General features: G+C 41.4%; 1 protein-coding gene across 3 annotated transcripts in view; it reads left to right on the forward strand.

Moving 5' to 3' along the window:
• SFSWAP (splicing factor SWAP) overlaps nt 1-16,166 on the forward strand; it is a 95,725-nt gene that overhangs the window by 60,048 nt on the left and 19,511 nt on the right. For all 3 annotated transcript variants that reach the window (XM_033174979.1, XM_033174978.1, XM_033174980.1), the window contains one exon: nt 14,275-14,546. In XM_033174979.1, the coding sequence (XP_033030870.1) occupies nt 14,275-14,546 (272 nt within the window). The remainder of the gene's footprint in view (nt 1-14,274; nt 14,547-16,166) is intronic.

Here is a 16,166-nt window from a genome sequence, read left to right on the forward strand (position 1 = left end):
AGCTTTCCAAACTGTGTCTCACGACATGTTAGTGTGTTGGCTGCAGTGTGTAGGCGGGTCATGCAAATGGCCTTATAAGGGGTTAGTTTAACCTCCAGTTTGCTTGTAAAACTGGATTACTGTGTCGTGAAATGATGCATGTCTGAAAAGTGTGTCACCAACATGAAAAGTTTGGAAAGCTCTGCCCTAGCACAAGTTAAAGGGGTATTTGCTTATTTTTAACCTGTTGGGACCTTGAACCCCATGGATATATTCCTTGTTAAAACACAGCATCACCCTGCAGAGAATGAAACTGTTGGTGTATACTTGCCCCTCCTTTTCTCGTGGCCTACTGCATATGTTATGTGGAATAGCTAGCTGTTAACGAATTTGTTCCAATACACTAGAAGTACAATTGAAGTATATAAGACAGCCAGTGTTCACTTTAGTCCTTACTCGGTAGCTCTAACATTCTTGGGTTGTCACAGGGGCCCATAAATATACCTTATGGTGCCTAGGAGGATAGAGCTTACAATGGAGAGAGATGTCTTATTTCCCTCCAGCATGAAAGAGAACTCTTGGGGAGATGGCAGAAGACTGGCACTGTGATCCCTGACTCAATCAGCTAACAGATAGGAAGGGAATAAATGTGTCTTTGTCTCTCCAAGAAACTGTTCATGCATCCCTGAGGTTACCGTACACTTTTAAGAGTGAATGGCCTGGGAGAAAAGAGACAAAAATGTTTGAACTGTGGGAAGAGAGGTGTATCTGTGACAGCCAGTTACATAGCACTTATGTGTCCACTGAACTGGGATTTGTGTTAATGCCCTAGCCAAGTAACTGTTCCAAGCAAGGCAGCTTTACCCAACTTGGTGCCAGATGTTTTAGGCTGCAAACTCCCATCGGCTCCAACAGGAACAGACGGCACCAGGTTGGGGAAGGTTGCCTTAAGTGCTCAGCTCCCCACCCCCGCAAAAAAGTTAGTCCTATGAATGAGACTTCAGAAATGTTCCATGCCTGTGCTAAAAATAACTGGAATTGTATGCAAATGAGATGTCTTTGTTTTAAATCTTTCTTAATAGCTTTTGTTTTTTTAATAGCACTGTTCATGGTTATTAATGAGCACATGGAAATGCAAATTTAAAGTTAGACAATGAATATCTTCAATTGCTCCCGAACAACAATACTTGTAATTAAATTGGTTGCTGTGAATGACATGGTAAATTGTATATTATTAGCCACCAGCGACTCTCAAGTCGTCGTCGTCCCCACAGTTCCTCGACTTTGCTTTGTTCCAAAGTACTTTGAGAGCTTGTTACTTGATCACCCAGTTCAGCAGTACCCACAGTTTGATATTTCTGGTTCTCTTTCTGCTTAGGGGTGAATGATACATGATGTATCTGACACAGTCAAAAACTCTCAGCAAGCAAAGCTGCATCCTTGATGAAGACCTAAGTGGACTTATGATTATGAAGGAGTCAAGTCCACCTTGTTCTCGAAGGTGGGAATGGCTTTGAAAATTGAGATGAAAAGCACCTGCTTTATCTGGCAAAATCAGACTTACTAGTATGATTTGCAGATACCAAATTGTGCAGTTTGAAACATAGAAAGGACGTATGTGCTATCATTTTTTGTTCTGCTTAATATAATTTTTAAAAAATCTTGTAAGTAGCTTATCTAAAAACAATTATAGTAGTGACATTCATAAAAAAATTCCTTAAAAGGTACAGACAGTTAGCAAGCTGCATGGTGAAAGAAGAAAACCACCCTGTTTCCATCTCTACCAGATATTGTTCAAAGACTATTTCAAGAGGAGGGGCTCATTGGGATGCAGTGTGTCAGGAGTAGCCCGGCTCCTCGCGAGGAGAGGGAGAGAGGGAGGCCTGCTCAGGAGCAGGGCAGGGAGAGCTGCTCTTCAAGGAAAGATAGCTCGCTAAGCTATAGGGAACCTGAGCCCCTTGATGCTGCAGAAAGACCCAGCACCACCAGCCAGACGAGGTCGGAAAGAAGCTCACAGCTTCTGACACAGGCACAGAGCAGGGGGGCTAGGGGACACAGGAGACATCGTTTCAGGGTGCCGAAAATTTGGTGTTGGGCAGGTAGCCGTAGGAATGTACTTCCGGATTCTTATAGTGATTGAATGGTCATGTTTTTGACTATCTCCGCTTGTAAATAGCAATGCTTAATAAATAGCCTTAGTTTTCTAAAGAGGCTCTGTTGTTACTCATGAGCAGTACTGGGGAAGATCCTGACACAGTGGCTCCTTGCTTGTGTACATTCTCTTCCTACAAATAGAAGGGGGGGGTTTAGTGAAAGGAGTTGCTTCAGGGAGTGTAAGGAGTTTTCGAAGGCAGGAAAGTAGTGGGATGTTTTCTCTCCACTGCAAAACAAGAGGTTGTGGCCGACAGCACCTTGCTTGCACCACATTTGCTGGAGGGAAATAATGTAGTCCATTTCACTTCTCTCCCCCCAAGCTTTTTGCTTATACGTTAACATCCATCCTAGGCAGATTAAAGCCTTTCATTTGTTATGCAGTACCCAACATCCTTTAACATGCTTGGGCCAAGAACTGGAGCATTGGTCTTGTCCTTCACAATTGGAACAGGTTTATAACAAAGAGTTCAGTGTTATGAGACAGTAAGCTGTGAACGCCAAGCAGGACTGTGTATATCAGCATGCGCCAACAGCTGCAATCTTTATAGCGTGATGCTATGCAGTGCATAACTTCTCTGAGAAGCCGCTTTAAGAAGGTAGACAAGAGACTTGACCTGCCACCCTTCAGTATTCCTTCATAATGTTAGTCTTGTTACCACCCATAGTGTATGTTTGATTTAATCCTTTCACTCGTCGTGATACGCTGCTGTGTCAGGAACTGATCCTGGCCCAGAACAGTTATTTCTGGAAGGGTATTCAATTGCCTTATCAACCCAGTGAATTTAAATTCCAACATCAGCAGTGGATAAACTTTACACCATCTGTTTGTTTTGTTTTGTTTGGGGGGGGGGGAGTCTGTATTATCAACTTCTCTTTTGTATTTTCTAATACAGTAATGGTCTGTCATAATAAACCTGATTTGCTACAGGTTTATAAATGTTAGTATGCACTTACCCTGCTTCACATCTGAGGCTTAGCTTACACTTTCCATTCACTGTATATCAACTAGGTATGTCGATAACTAGACCACAGTAAATGGTCTCTGCCCATAATAGGCATTGGAGCAAAGCCTGCATTCCTCATAAAGGAGGAATAATTGACATTCAGAGGAGGAGAATTGATTAAATAAATGCCTCTTAAGAGCTCAAGAGAGATCTGTCCCCTGACTTTCTGTTGAAATAACTCTTGTAACATATTTGTGCAGAAGTATGCGGCAGCCTTGGAACTTTCCAAAGGTGAGCAGGGAATCCAGTAATTTCTTGCATTTATTTTATCGCTTCTCTAGTGTATGCTTTTCATTAACCTCTCTGAGATAGTTTTCAGTTCATCCTTACTGTTGACCGTCTGGACTCTGGTGGCTACAGCTTCCCATTTCCTCATCCTTAGAAACCGTGTTCACTAATTCCTGATTTTCAGTGTGACTGTGTGTGTGTGTGTGTGTGTGTGTGTACGTATGTATACAACCACAAGTGCAGCCAATTTGCAGTGATACCTGAAACAGTTCAAGTCTGCTTGTGGTACATTGTATGGCTCCATGTGGATGGAGATTTTTTTTAAAAAAAAAATATTGCGCTTTTAACATAGCAACCATCAGAAGTTATGTTCTAAGCAGTACATTGGAATATATCTGAGAAATGCTGTAGCTAACACTTGCTAATTATGTAGGTCAAAAGCTCATCCATTTCTTTTCTTCCCATCCATTCTGGGTGGCTGTCTGTCTGTCTTACACACACACACACACAGTATTTATAATATGAAAACCATCTGAATTCTTCTTGGACTCCATATAGTTTTGACACTTTTTTAACCCATAACTTCTCCCAACTCTAAATCATCAGATGTGATGAAAAGGGATGCATGTCACAGCTGTGTAGAAAGGTGCCAAAATGAAGCACTTCTTATCAGATCTTACCACAGTATTATTGAACTAAAACTAGCGTTGTTTGTGTTTGAACTGTGTCAAATATTTTTTATGCCTTCAAACAAAATATTGATTCCCCTGAGACGACTGATAAAAATGTTTCTGTGCTCTAGTTTCTGACATTTTCAGGACTACTTGCCTGAAACAATATTTCCCAAACAAAATACCAGTACTGTGGTTGGGTTTTTGCTTTTGCTGTCACCGCATTTTTGTCAACAGTAGGCCTTTCCTGCTCCCCTGCTCAGGAAAAAAAAAATCTTGTTTAAACTAGCAGCCGAAACCAGGGATTTAGGGGGCTGCAGCAATATTTTTAGGCTACTTTATTTCCAAGTTATTACTGTATTGTCAAACTTCTACTAAAGTGAACTCCAAATAAGGGTGGCAAAAATAAGTTTGGAGTACCGTATGTACTAACTGTAAATGGTGCTGAGACTTGACTTTGTCTGGAAGCCCCACCCCATCTGAAAGACTTGCTCCCTAATCTTAAAAAGTGGGGCTAGTATTCTTGATGGCTTTTATTGCTGTCCACAATTCAAGATTGACTCTCAAATATACTCCTTGCCTCCTCAATTGGAACGTTACTCTTCATTATATGTTGTATTAAGAGGGGTGGGTGTCTTAGTGGAAGAGTACATGCTTTGCATGCAAAAGGTTTAAACCCCAGAATCTCTTAAGTATGGCTTGGAAAAACTCCTGTCTGAAACCCCCCCCCCCCCGCTGATGTTTTGAATGGCAAGTCACACCCTCTCTAACTATTGACCATTATGTTGTTGTTGTTGTTCAGTCGTGTCCAACTCTTTGTGACCCCATGGACCAGAGCACACCAGGCACGCCTATCTTTCACTGCCTCCCGGAGTTTGGCCAAACTCATGCTAGTCGCTTCAAAAACACTCCAACCATCTCGTCCTCTGTCGTCCCCTTCTCCTTGTGCCCTCCATCTTTCCCAACATCAGGGTCTTTTCCAAGGAGTCTTCTCATGAGGTAGCCAAAGTACTGGAGCCTCAACCATTGACCATTATAGCTAGACCCAATTTGAACTTCTGATATTGGGGAAAAATCAGTGTAGCACTAGGGCAGTTGCTCTGTCAGCAGAAACATTTCTGCTTGTGATATGGAACAATCCCTCCTCTCCTTCCCCAGCCTGCTGTTGTGCTGTCTCTCCCAACCTCAGCACCAGTTTAGGGGGCGGGGCGGTAAAGCCTCATCACACTAGTGGAAAACATGTAAAATCAGAATTTGTTATGAAGGGTGACTTTCTATCATACTATGTAAGATCAGTTTCTATAGGAAAATTATAAAGTGGGGAGGGGTTCCATTTTGTCTTAAGACGCTTTATCACAGTGCATTTTCTGAATTCTGCTATTTGGGGGGTAAATGAAGAGGGGGGTTTTGATTGTGTTTTTTTTGCCCTGAACTTTTATATGGGTGAATCCTGATTTCTCTGCTGCAGACTGAAAATCAAATCGAAAAGGTATTAGCAGAGCAACCAAGTTGTGCATTTTGTTAACATGGTAACTGTTCAAATAGCTGCTTTGCATTCCTTGGCACCTCTCCTTGTAGATAACTCTGGTCACAGCTAATTTCCACATGTGGTAGAAGTAATGGAAAGCTTCTATGTGTCTCTGTTATTGTGCCCCCCCCCCCAATAGTTTTATACTTCCTCTGCCCTGGCTTGTCTCTTGTGCAGTTCTATCAGCTACACTTCAGGGAACATTTTGGCATTTTAATGAGAGCTTCTGTGCTCCCCTGCCAGATATCTCAGCACTGGGGACCCACTTTGATTCGCTGCCCCAGCCTTTCTTGAGATTCAGCTGTGAAACCTCAGAAAATGCCATTCAAAATACAGGTCAATTTTTCTGCTCCTTTCATATATTGAAAATCTCTACCACTTTAACTCAGCTTCCCATTTCTCTGGTCTACTCCCCTTTTAAGTTTCTAAAATCTGACTTTGTTTCCAGGGCTGTTCTCTTTGACCAGTTTCTTAAAATATCAATATCTGAAGGGGCTCTATTGCAAATACTGTGGTACCTCTGGTTACGTACTTAATTCGTTCCGGAGGTCCATTCTTAACATGAAACTGTTCTTAACCTGAAGCACGACTTTAGCTAATGGGACCTCCCACTGCCACCGCGCCGCCAGAACACAATTTCTGTTCTTATCCTGAAGCAAAGTTATTAACCTGAGGCGTTATTTCTGGGTTAGCGAAGTATGTAACCTGAAGCATATGTAACCCAAGGTACCACTGTACTGTTGATAGGAATACTTCAATTTAATAATAAAGTCCAAGTCTTTAGTACAGTGCTCAAAATAGGGTCTTAATCTTTTGATTTCTCAAGTTTTTCATTTTTACCATGGTCATGAAAATAAATTCAGTACAGTTCTTTACTACATTTTAGGATTGGATTATTAAATACATCCTCGTTGCATCCAGAAAAAAGCATTTACAGTATTAGACTGAACTACTTATTTGATACTCCGCTCCCAGAGAGACTTTGGATTTGTGTTTGATATTTAGTGGGACGTAGTGTTTTTTCAAGAAAAATTTAGCAAATAAAAAGGTGCACACAGTCAGTAGGTCACTTCTAAAGCAGTGTTTTTCAACCACTGTTCCGCGGCACACTAGTGTGCCGCGAGATGTTGCCTGGTGTGCCGTGGGGAAAATTGTGTTTATTTGATTCCTATTCAAGGGAATAACTATATATAGTCAATATAGGCACAGAGTTAAATTTTTTAACATTTTCTAATGGTGGTGTGCCTCGTGATTTTTTTCATAAAACAAGTGTGCCCTTGCCCAAAAAAGGTTGAAAAACACTGTTCTAAAGTATAGTCCCAGTTGCTGTCTTTTGGATTGATGCAAAATCATATTAACAAAACCAATCTATGTAGTTTGAATAATCTTACAGTTTGAAATTATTTCCCTTTTCCTTTGAATAGTAATTAAATAGTATTTAAATAAATTAAATAGTAAACAGACACTCTCTGTCTGTCTCTCCCCCCCCCCTTTTGCAAATTGTCATAGAGGAACATTCCCCAAACAAAGGAGCATTGAATTTATGACATTTCAAATGTACCAGGGCTTTTAAAACTATAGAGTGTGTTTCAGGTTGTGTAGTATTAAAGCCATCCTTAATGCAAAAGGCTGTGATTCAGAGCACAATTTGTGGTATGCCTTGAGAGTGCACATGTGTCCAGTGGAAGTTTTTAGTATGATAAAAAGCTGGAATGCATTATTATTTTTTTGCTATGGTTAATTTTATTTCTTACAAATATACCACTTATAATGTATATTTATAATTTCATAGTATCTATAGTTTCTTGGTTCATATGTAATGGGAAACTGATTATTTAATCCAGAAGTGTTGAATTACAACATGTTGAGGAGGGAACAGGCCATGCAAATGTGGAGCCGAGTGTCCTGGCTCCTGCAAGACAAAGGACTCTTAGCTCGGATCTCATTTACTACAATAGACATGATTGTTCAGTACTGTGCAAAAGCAGAGCAAGGATCACCAACACAGCAGGTACAGGTCATGTCCAAGTGAGCTAAAACATTGTTCCAACAGTTGACACGCCCCCTGGGCTCCTGTAATAAAGGAGACAGGTGGTCTTGGCTTCAGCACAGCAAGCAGCGTGGGGCTTGGGTTTGCACCTGCAAACAGGAACTCCATCTAAGGGGCTGAGCTGTCCGTTTACACTGGTGCTTGCATCTCTGTATCCTAGATGATGGAGGAGGTTTCATACTGGACATTGGGAGCTTCCTGGGTGGGGGGTGGCTTGTCAGCAGAGGCTGGTGGGGGCCAGTAGCATGGCAATCCAGTGGGCCCCTCCTCAGGATCAAGTTACTCACCCATGAACAAATTCCCTAACAGCTCAGATGACTCATAGGGTCCTGATATGACTCAACTTAACCTGATGGGGCCTTCCCCACAGTCATCTTTGGATACCTCATACTCCCCCCCCCCATTGAAACAGCCCCCGTCCCAAATACGTTGTATTGGGACTCATTGCATTGAGACTCATTCATATTTCACATAAAGCCAAGATGCATACACGCCAGCCAAGTTATCTGGGGTACTCAGAATCACCTGCTGATTTTGAAATACTAAATAATAATAAAATTATTGATTGTGGCTGCAAACATAATATTGATAGCAACAATTCACATCTCTTGTGCAGAACCATATGGAACATCCGTTAAATGCTCCTAAGACATGGGTATATTTTTGTGTGTTTGCAATTGTGGTTTTAACCCTTCTTTGCAAGGTGAACCTTTCACTTTTTTTCAGTGTAAGGATGTGCTAGAAGAACCTTAAGAGGCAGCTAAAGTTAGAAGTGTTCAATACGTCCAGCAATTACCATGTCCTCTTACAGCTTTTTGAAACACAATTTCTCATTGATCCTGTACCTTAGAGGTCTTGCAGAGCTTCAAGGCACACTAGTGGGTAGAATTTCAGCATAGGCCTGAAGTAATTCCAGGGCACAGCTAGAGTAATGGAAATTGCATATCCGCTTTGAAGTTCTCCTTCTGACAACCCTCAGATTTTTCGCATCAGAAGAAGTCAGCACTTTTTGTGAATATTGCAGGAATGTTTGCATTTGTGTTAGATTAGAAAAGGTCACCTTAGAAGACCAACAGACCACCCATCAGCCCCCTTTTTTCAGTTGACTTTGGAGAGCATTTCCATTCTCTGAATATTAAAGCTAAGCCACAACATTCTGTTATTGCCCAGCTTGGTGGCAGTTGTCTGGAAGGACCAATTCTGCTGCTGTGTGTGCCGCATGACTCCTCTGAATCAAAACCCTTGCTTAAGTGGCTTATTTAATTCCTTATTTGAGGCAGTCCTTCCATGTTTAAAAACCACAAGCTCATTGCAGGGGAACATGGGAAGTGCCTTATGCGGAATCAGACCATTGATCCATCTAGCTTAGTACTGTGCACACTGGCTGGCAGCAGCTCCCCAGGATTTCACTCGGGAGTCATTTCCAGCCATACCTGGAGATGCCAGGAATTGAACCTGCGATCATTTGCATGCAAAGGTGGAGTTCTGAGTTACAGCCCTTCCCTTGTATATAAATGCTATACCCATTTCTTGTTCTTCCGTGGATCATATGTTACTTGCGGTGGGGAATCAGTGGAAACGTGGGGAAAAACTTTTGTGAATATATTAAATGCACTTTGTTTAATAGTTTGCCACAGCAGATCAACTGAGGTTTTTATCCAACTAAGTTACACTCAGTGACCCACATAAATTGGCCAGGTCCATTTATTTTGGGGAGTCTTCTCTTAGTAGGCCTAACATTGGATGCAATTCCTGATGTCTTGCAATGTATTAAGGTACAGTAGTTACAAGTGCCTGGTTTGATATACGTGTGCAGTAAAAGGTTGGCAATAGCAAGCATGTCTTCCTGTCTGCTTCATCCTGAGCATTGCTGATCCCCACCCCACCCCCTGCTCCATTGATTGGTACTGTCCTTCTTTAACAAGATGCGTGTTAAACTTTACATATTCTTAACAGGCCAGTGCAGTAGCACAAATTAGACACATTTTTCTAGCCAATATAGTATTCTCCTCTGCTCTAAATGTGTGGACTGTCTTGACTAATTTTGCAAACGTTCTCTGGAACCCGAACGTCCTCCACGGGTTCCAATTGGCTGCAGGAACTTCCTGCAGCCAATCGGAAGCCGCACCTTGGTTTCCGAACGTTTTGGAAGTCGAATGGACTTCCGGAACGGATTCTCTTCGACTTCTGAGGTACAACTGTATTTGGATTTGGAAGATGTGTAGTGTAACAGAGTATTTTGTGCAAGGGGGGGAGGGACCTGAAGTTGAAAGAGGGATATAAAGCATTTGAGGTAATACAAATACGGTCAAGAGAGAAAAAAACGTGAATGAGCAGTAATAGATGATCTCTTACTTTATATAGTTTAAAATAATTGTTTTATATAAGATTATTTCAAACTGCTCTGATAATTTTGTATGAATAGCAGTCTAGAAATATTTTTATAAATAAGTGTAAATGCAAAGACAACTTCAGCATTTGTTACTACTAAAAATAATATGTGCACCAGTGGACTTATTCCTTGTATTCTGCTTCTGTCTCAATTATCTGTTTACATTGTCAGCATCTCATATTCTTTTCACTGAAGCCCTTTCAGTTCTGATTCATTGCTTTTAGCATTTGTGCCTTCCATTTTTGCTTGTTTTATTTGCTAGGAGCCTCCAGTAAGCCAGTCATCCTGAGATGAGGGGGATAGTTGCATTTAATTCACATGGCAATGCTGTAAAATTCTTTATGGTCCTTGAAGCAAAATTACCATAGGGTAGCTTTACTACTGTGTGAAGCTCCCCCCCCCCCAAATACGGTCATAAAAAACTACTGTCAACTAGCACTCAAAAGAGAGATGTGTCTCCCTCATATCTGAAATTTGGCTTTCCATTACCTTTGTGTATTGTCCAACATAATCACAGTTGAAGAGGCAGGAGGCAAACCTAGAGCCATCATTTTTAATTGGCTTTCTTTATTGTAAGAGATTCTTACTAAAATTCTTCTAAGCCTTTCCATATTAAGTAATGCAAGTATAAGATAGGCAAAGTTGGGAACCAGTGACCCTTCAGTTGATGTTGGACTGCAACTCCCACCATCCCTGATGGTTGTCCATGCTGGCTGGGGTTGCTGGAGTCCAGCAACCATTATAAAGGGGCCACATGTTCCCCAGTCCTGGTTTACAGCAGATGCGTAGAATTTCTCCAGCTTAAAATAGCAGATGAGATCTTAATGGAACATTTCATATGGAAGGTGGCTGTTGGGGGAGGAGGAAGGCCTGTGGTGCTAGATTTTTTATTTTTTGGTAGAGGCCCAAAATGACAATTTGCAAATTTCCTGGTACATTATGCTATATTAAATTGACTGATGTTTAGGGACACTTTATAAATTACTTCTTTATTTTAAGTTAACAAATGAAAAATATAGGGGAGAATGCAACAAATGCAGGTTGCTATGCAGGTGTACCTGGCAGGGATCTGTTCTTGTCTGCAGGTCTCTGAGTTGATGTTCGGTGACAAACCAGGTTTTAGTGTTCCTTAATGGTCCAGTTTGCACATAGCACTACATCACTTGCATGCAGAAACTGGAATGAGGCAGACTGAAGCCTTGGGCTCACATGCTCCTTTTCCCTCCTACATTATGTGGATAAGAATTTGGCTGGTCTTTCATTTCAGTTAATCTTGGCTTGCTGTCTGTGAACAGAGACCATGGTTTTAATCCAGACCCTTGCCAGTCTCTGATCAGCAAGCTTATTTAACTAACCAGAATTTGTGATATGCCCTGGATTTTGGTTCACAAAAAATTTCAGGGGAAAGTGAAACTAAATGCTAGTGAATTGCTTCTCCCAGCCACGCAGAAGGAAATTTTTTTTTGGGGGGGAGGAGTGACCAAACCCTAGGTTTTTTAATTAGTCTTGTTCCAGTTTGTGTACTAGCAGTAAAACACGGTTTAGTGTGAAGTGCCGGTGCATCCAGTGTGAGGAATGTTAGAATGTTCATTTAACTTCATGGGTGTTGGTTGGCTAAAACCATTTCTAGGGTATCTCTCATACATACAGGTTCGTGTTGGGAGATCATTGTGGCAACTGTGACTTGATTGAAGTAGTATGATGTCTAAGTTTAACCTTGTTGCATTCGCTGAACATCAGGTGTCCGTGTGTGTGGACAGGATGGGGGAGAGGCTTATCCTTAGCATCTCCAGGTAGAAGTGGGAAAGCCCCTTGTATGAAACTCTGGAGAGCTGCCCACCATCAAGTGTAGACAGTACTGACAGTCTGACTCATTGTAGAAAAGCTTTATATGTAATTTACTTTTTCATCAGGAATATGTCAGCTGCATTGTGAAACAAGTATAACTTTACATTACTATCCCGCTTGAATGTGAAGGGTGGTTGAGAAACCTGGTGGTTTTTTACGGGGGGGGGGGGCAGGTGAGAAATCACATAGGCTTCTGAAGATTAAGACCATTTATGTGGCTGAGGAATTACTGCTGAATATGTATGCAATGCTTGTGAAAATTAGAAAGTTATATGCTGTCTTGCTGGATGTGAGGTGTCTCATCATAACCAGCACATAAAGTACAGATTATTCCTTTTTACTGGGTCAGCTCTTGCTCTGAGCAAGATTGTCCAAGTTTCCTAAGCCTTGCAGACTGCTGCAGCAGATAAATGTTGCTGTGCTTCAGTCCCTTGTAGAAAGTCACCTTGTTAGAATATGATTGAGAAAATGAGAAGAAAGTAGCATCCAAATGCAAAAAGGACAGAGTAATAATTGACAGTTTGTTTATTTATTTGAGTCTCTTCCCATAAAATGTCAAGAAGCAATGAAAGATCAAAATTCAGCAAATACAACTTCTCATTCTTGCCTACCAATACTTTATCCTTTGTACTGTTATTAAGATCCTTTCCCTCCAGTCTGTCTAGCTCTCAAAAACAGCTTAAAAGATGGGTATGTGGGGTAAAAATATTAAATGTAGATCCCATGTTATAAGTTGGCGTTCTAGATGGGTCTTGGGTTTGAAAGAGTGGAAGATGGCTGCACTAAGTTTATTTTATTTCCTTTTAAGAAATTATACACTCATTTACAAATTCCAAGGCAACTTGCATCCTGAAACAATACATTGAGCAGAATTCTGAAAGAAACAGTAATAGGTGAATAAATGTGATTTCAGGAGGTGCTGGTTAAGCTTCGTGCCCACTTTATTTCCACTTGAAAGTTGAATGTGCAGTGGGTATCACAGTGAGACAGTAGAGCACTTTAATCATTCTGCTCTCTACTCTTGTTTGGAAGCTAGATATCTAAAGTAGATGCCAGATCTACCATTACAAACCTCCTCTGCTTCTTTTTGTAAAGTAACTTCAGCTAGCCAGTCACACATTTGTCACGTAATACAAAGTCACTACAACAAAGTTCCCTGACCTACAATGTAGGAAGGGTGGAGAGATGTCAGCTACTGACTTTTGTGCTCTGGTGTAAACTTTTGCAACATGTTTGTTACCTGTTGTGAGTTATGCTTCTGACAAGGATGGAAGCTTTTTATTAGAAGTATTCTGATAAGAGATGTAGATACAATACTGGTGTGATTCCTCTCATCTTAGGTCAAAGTGTGACCCACTTCTGGGTTCCAACTCTCAGGTGACGTCCAGTGATTCAGCATATTCAGCTCCTACTTAGTCACTCCTTGTCTGGATACTTTTGACTTAGAAGTGGGAAGCTGAATGTGATGGGGCTCATTGCTAGTGACAAGCCTTCCTTTTCTTTCTTCTTTGGTGATCACTCGTGGCCGAGTAAGATTGTCGTCCATGAACATGGTTTTAACAGTGAGTCCGTAAGTGACTGTGGAGGCCAATTCTGGATCTACATTTCCTTCCACAATGAGGCCATAGGTTTCTGGACAGGAGTTGATCATGGTGAGGGTTTGCCAAACGTGTCTTCCTCTTGGAACATTTCTCAGTTTCATCCTGAGTTCGAGCGTTCTCAAAGTCCATAACATCTTTGGTAAAGGCTGTTCTCCAACTGGAGCACTCTCAGGCCAGTGTTTCCCAATTGTTGGTTTGATACTACATTTTTTAAGATTTGCCTGGAGAATCTTTAAACCTCTTTGGTTGACCATCAGCATTACGCTTTCCATTTTTAAGTTTGGAATAGAGTAGTTGCTTTGGAAGAAGTTGATGTTGGAGAATAGTTGCTTCAACACTTGTGATCTTTGCTTCTTCCGGTACACTGGCATTAGTTTGCTTGTCTTCCCAAGTGATATGTAAAAAACTTTGGAGACACCATGATGGAATCTTTCAAGGAGTTGGAGATGGGGTTTATGTAGTCCCATGTTTCACAAGTATGAAGTAAGGTTGGTAGTACAGTAGCTTTGTAAACAAGCATTTTGGTTTCCCTGCGAACGTCCTGGTCCTCAAACACTCTGCACTTTAATCGGGAGAAAGCTGCACTCGCAGAGCTGAGGCGATGCTGAATTTTGGCATCAATGTCCATTCTCAGAGCAGCCATGGAACGATAGGTCATTAATATTCCCTTTTTACATTTAGGAGATTTAGGCCAATAACTGGCCAAAAATTAACAAGGGACTGCAGAGGGGTTTTTCGATTTTAACCTAGACTTCCAAACTAATGTAAATACTGTGTACATATTGACACAATGCTAAAACCTGCCTTGCTTTATTTCAGACTGTTGGTAACATGCAGTGTCCCCTGTTGACTGGCATCAGGACATTGCCAACCTTGGAAGCAAAGGCACCTGAAAGACCTTCAAGCAGAAGCAGAGATCTGCCCAGGGAAGAAGAGCGGGAGAAAAAGAAAAAAAAGCACAAGAAAAGATCCCGATCAAGGTCAAGGTCGCCTCCTTCCAAATATCACTCTTCGTCTAAATCCAGGGTTCGATCACATTCAAAAGCCAAGCACTCACTTCCCACTGCCTATAGAACTGTCCGGCATTCCAGGTGGGTTTTCTGAACTGATGTTATTGTTAAGTACTTTTCTACGCTCATTTCTTTTTCCTCAGAGGTTCCTTTGTGAGGCTGCCATACATGCTATTTACTCACCAGGTTCAGATTAGACCTTTATGATGTATTGCCTAAAACTCGTAATGTCTGAAGCAAATGCATGTTTTGTTTTTGTACTTGTGCGCTGTCCTCCACACATTAAAAGGTTATAGAGAGCTGCAGCTGATCACATGGGGCACACACGCCTTGCACTATTTTGGAAGCAAGGTGTGTCATTTTAAAATAAAGCACTACTTATGTGGCCTCAGAGAAGCCACCATTTCTCAGCCTCCCCACCCCACCCCCCAAAAAACGCACCCTCTAGCATTGTAATATGGGAATTAAAATACAGGCCTATTGCTTTACAGGGGTGCTATAAAGATTACAGAAGCTCAGTACTTGGGTTATTCTAAGTGTTAACTTATATTGAACTTTTTTTTAATTGGGCATAGCATAGCCACCCAGCAGTTTTGCTTTTTTTTTCAGGGGCACAATTTAACATGGTTTTGTTCCAATAAGTTATTTGTAACTAGTTGGCACACATTTTTTTAGGAACTGGTGTTAAAACTTTGTTTTGATTTGATTAAACAACCTTTAGGGCTAATTTACCTCAAGAAGATGAATTGAAGTTCGGGTAGTCTGTGTGTTTGAAAGCTAACAGATTAGATTAAAGGGCTTTTGGAACAAATGGCACTGCACAATTCATACCTTGCACAAAATGATATTCGGAGTCCTTCTAGGGGCATCCTACTGCTCCCTTTTTTCTTCTTCACTGAGTTACCAGGCCAATTTTTAAAGCAGGCGTGGTCTTGTTCTAAAAAAAACAAACGACGTGTGGGAATGTGGTGCTATTCGGAACAAGGGGCATTCCTTGCATAACAGAGCCCTAGCAAAGCTTTGTGTTTTCTCAGCATATATTTACCACTCTGTGGTCCCTGATATAGATGTGTTTCATGTTTTTGAACTAAAGCTCCCATCAGCCACATCCAGCATGGCCCTTGATCGGGGATGATGGGAGTTGTAGTTCAAAACATCTAGAGGGCATCAAATTGGGAAAGACTAGTGTACACAGCCCTGAGCTGGTCAGACAAATAACCCAACCTAATAAAAGGCAGCTTCCTGTGTTCCAGCGCTAGCATATATGGGGCTAGAGGGCCTCTGGCAGCAAATTGTTCCTCAAACCTCATGCAGCTTCAGATGCACCTTGGAAACCTGATAGCTCTTAACTTAGAACTACAGTTACAACTTTTAAAGGACCACACCATTGTAGATAGAAGTGTGAAAATATGCTTAAAAGGGCCAGACATAAAGACAGCATGACTAGGGAATGTCTGTACTGTACAAGTGCTGAGTCACTTGTTCCCATTTGGACCTGTTGCCAGTGGGGAGATATTGGGGGTGGGGGTGGGGGTGGGGGAAGAATCTTGAGGGGTTCTGGATTCCTATCTTATATTAACCAGATTCCTCAAAGACCAAGTGCTGGTCTGCAAGTCAGGCCATGTGTGCAGCATATACACACGCTCTTTTTAATCAACTTTTCCCTGTAGAGTTTTTTGCTGCATAGCAAAGCCATTCATG

This window comes from Lacerta agilis, chromosome 17 (assembly GCF_009819535.1).
Source record: "Lacerta agilis isolate rLacAgi1 chromosome 17, rLacAgi1.pri, whole genome shotgun sequence".
Lineage (NCBI taxonomy): Eukaryota > Metazoa > Chordata > Lepidosauria > Squamata > Lacertidae > Lacerta > Lacerta agilis.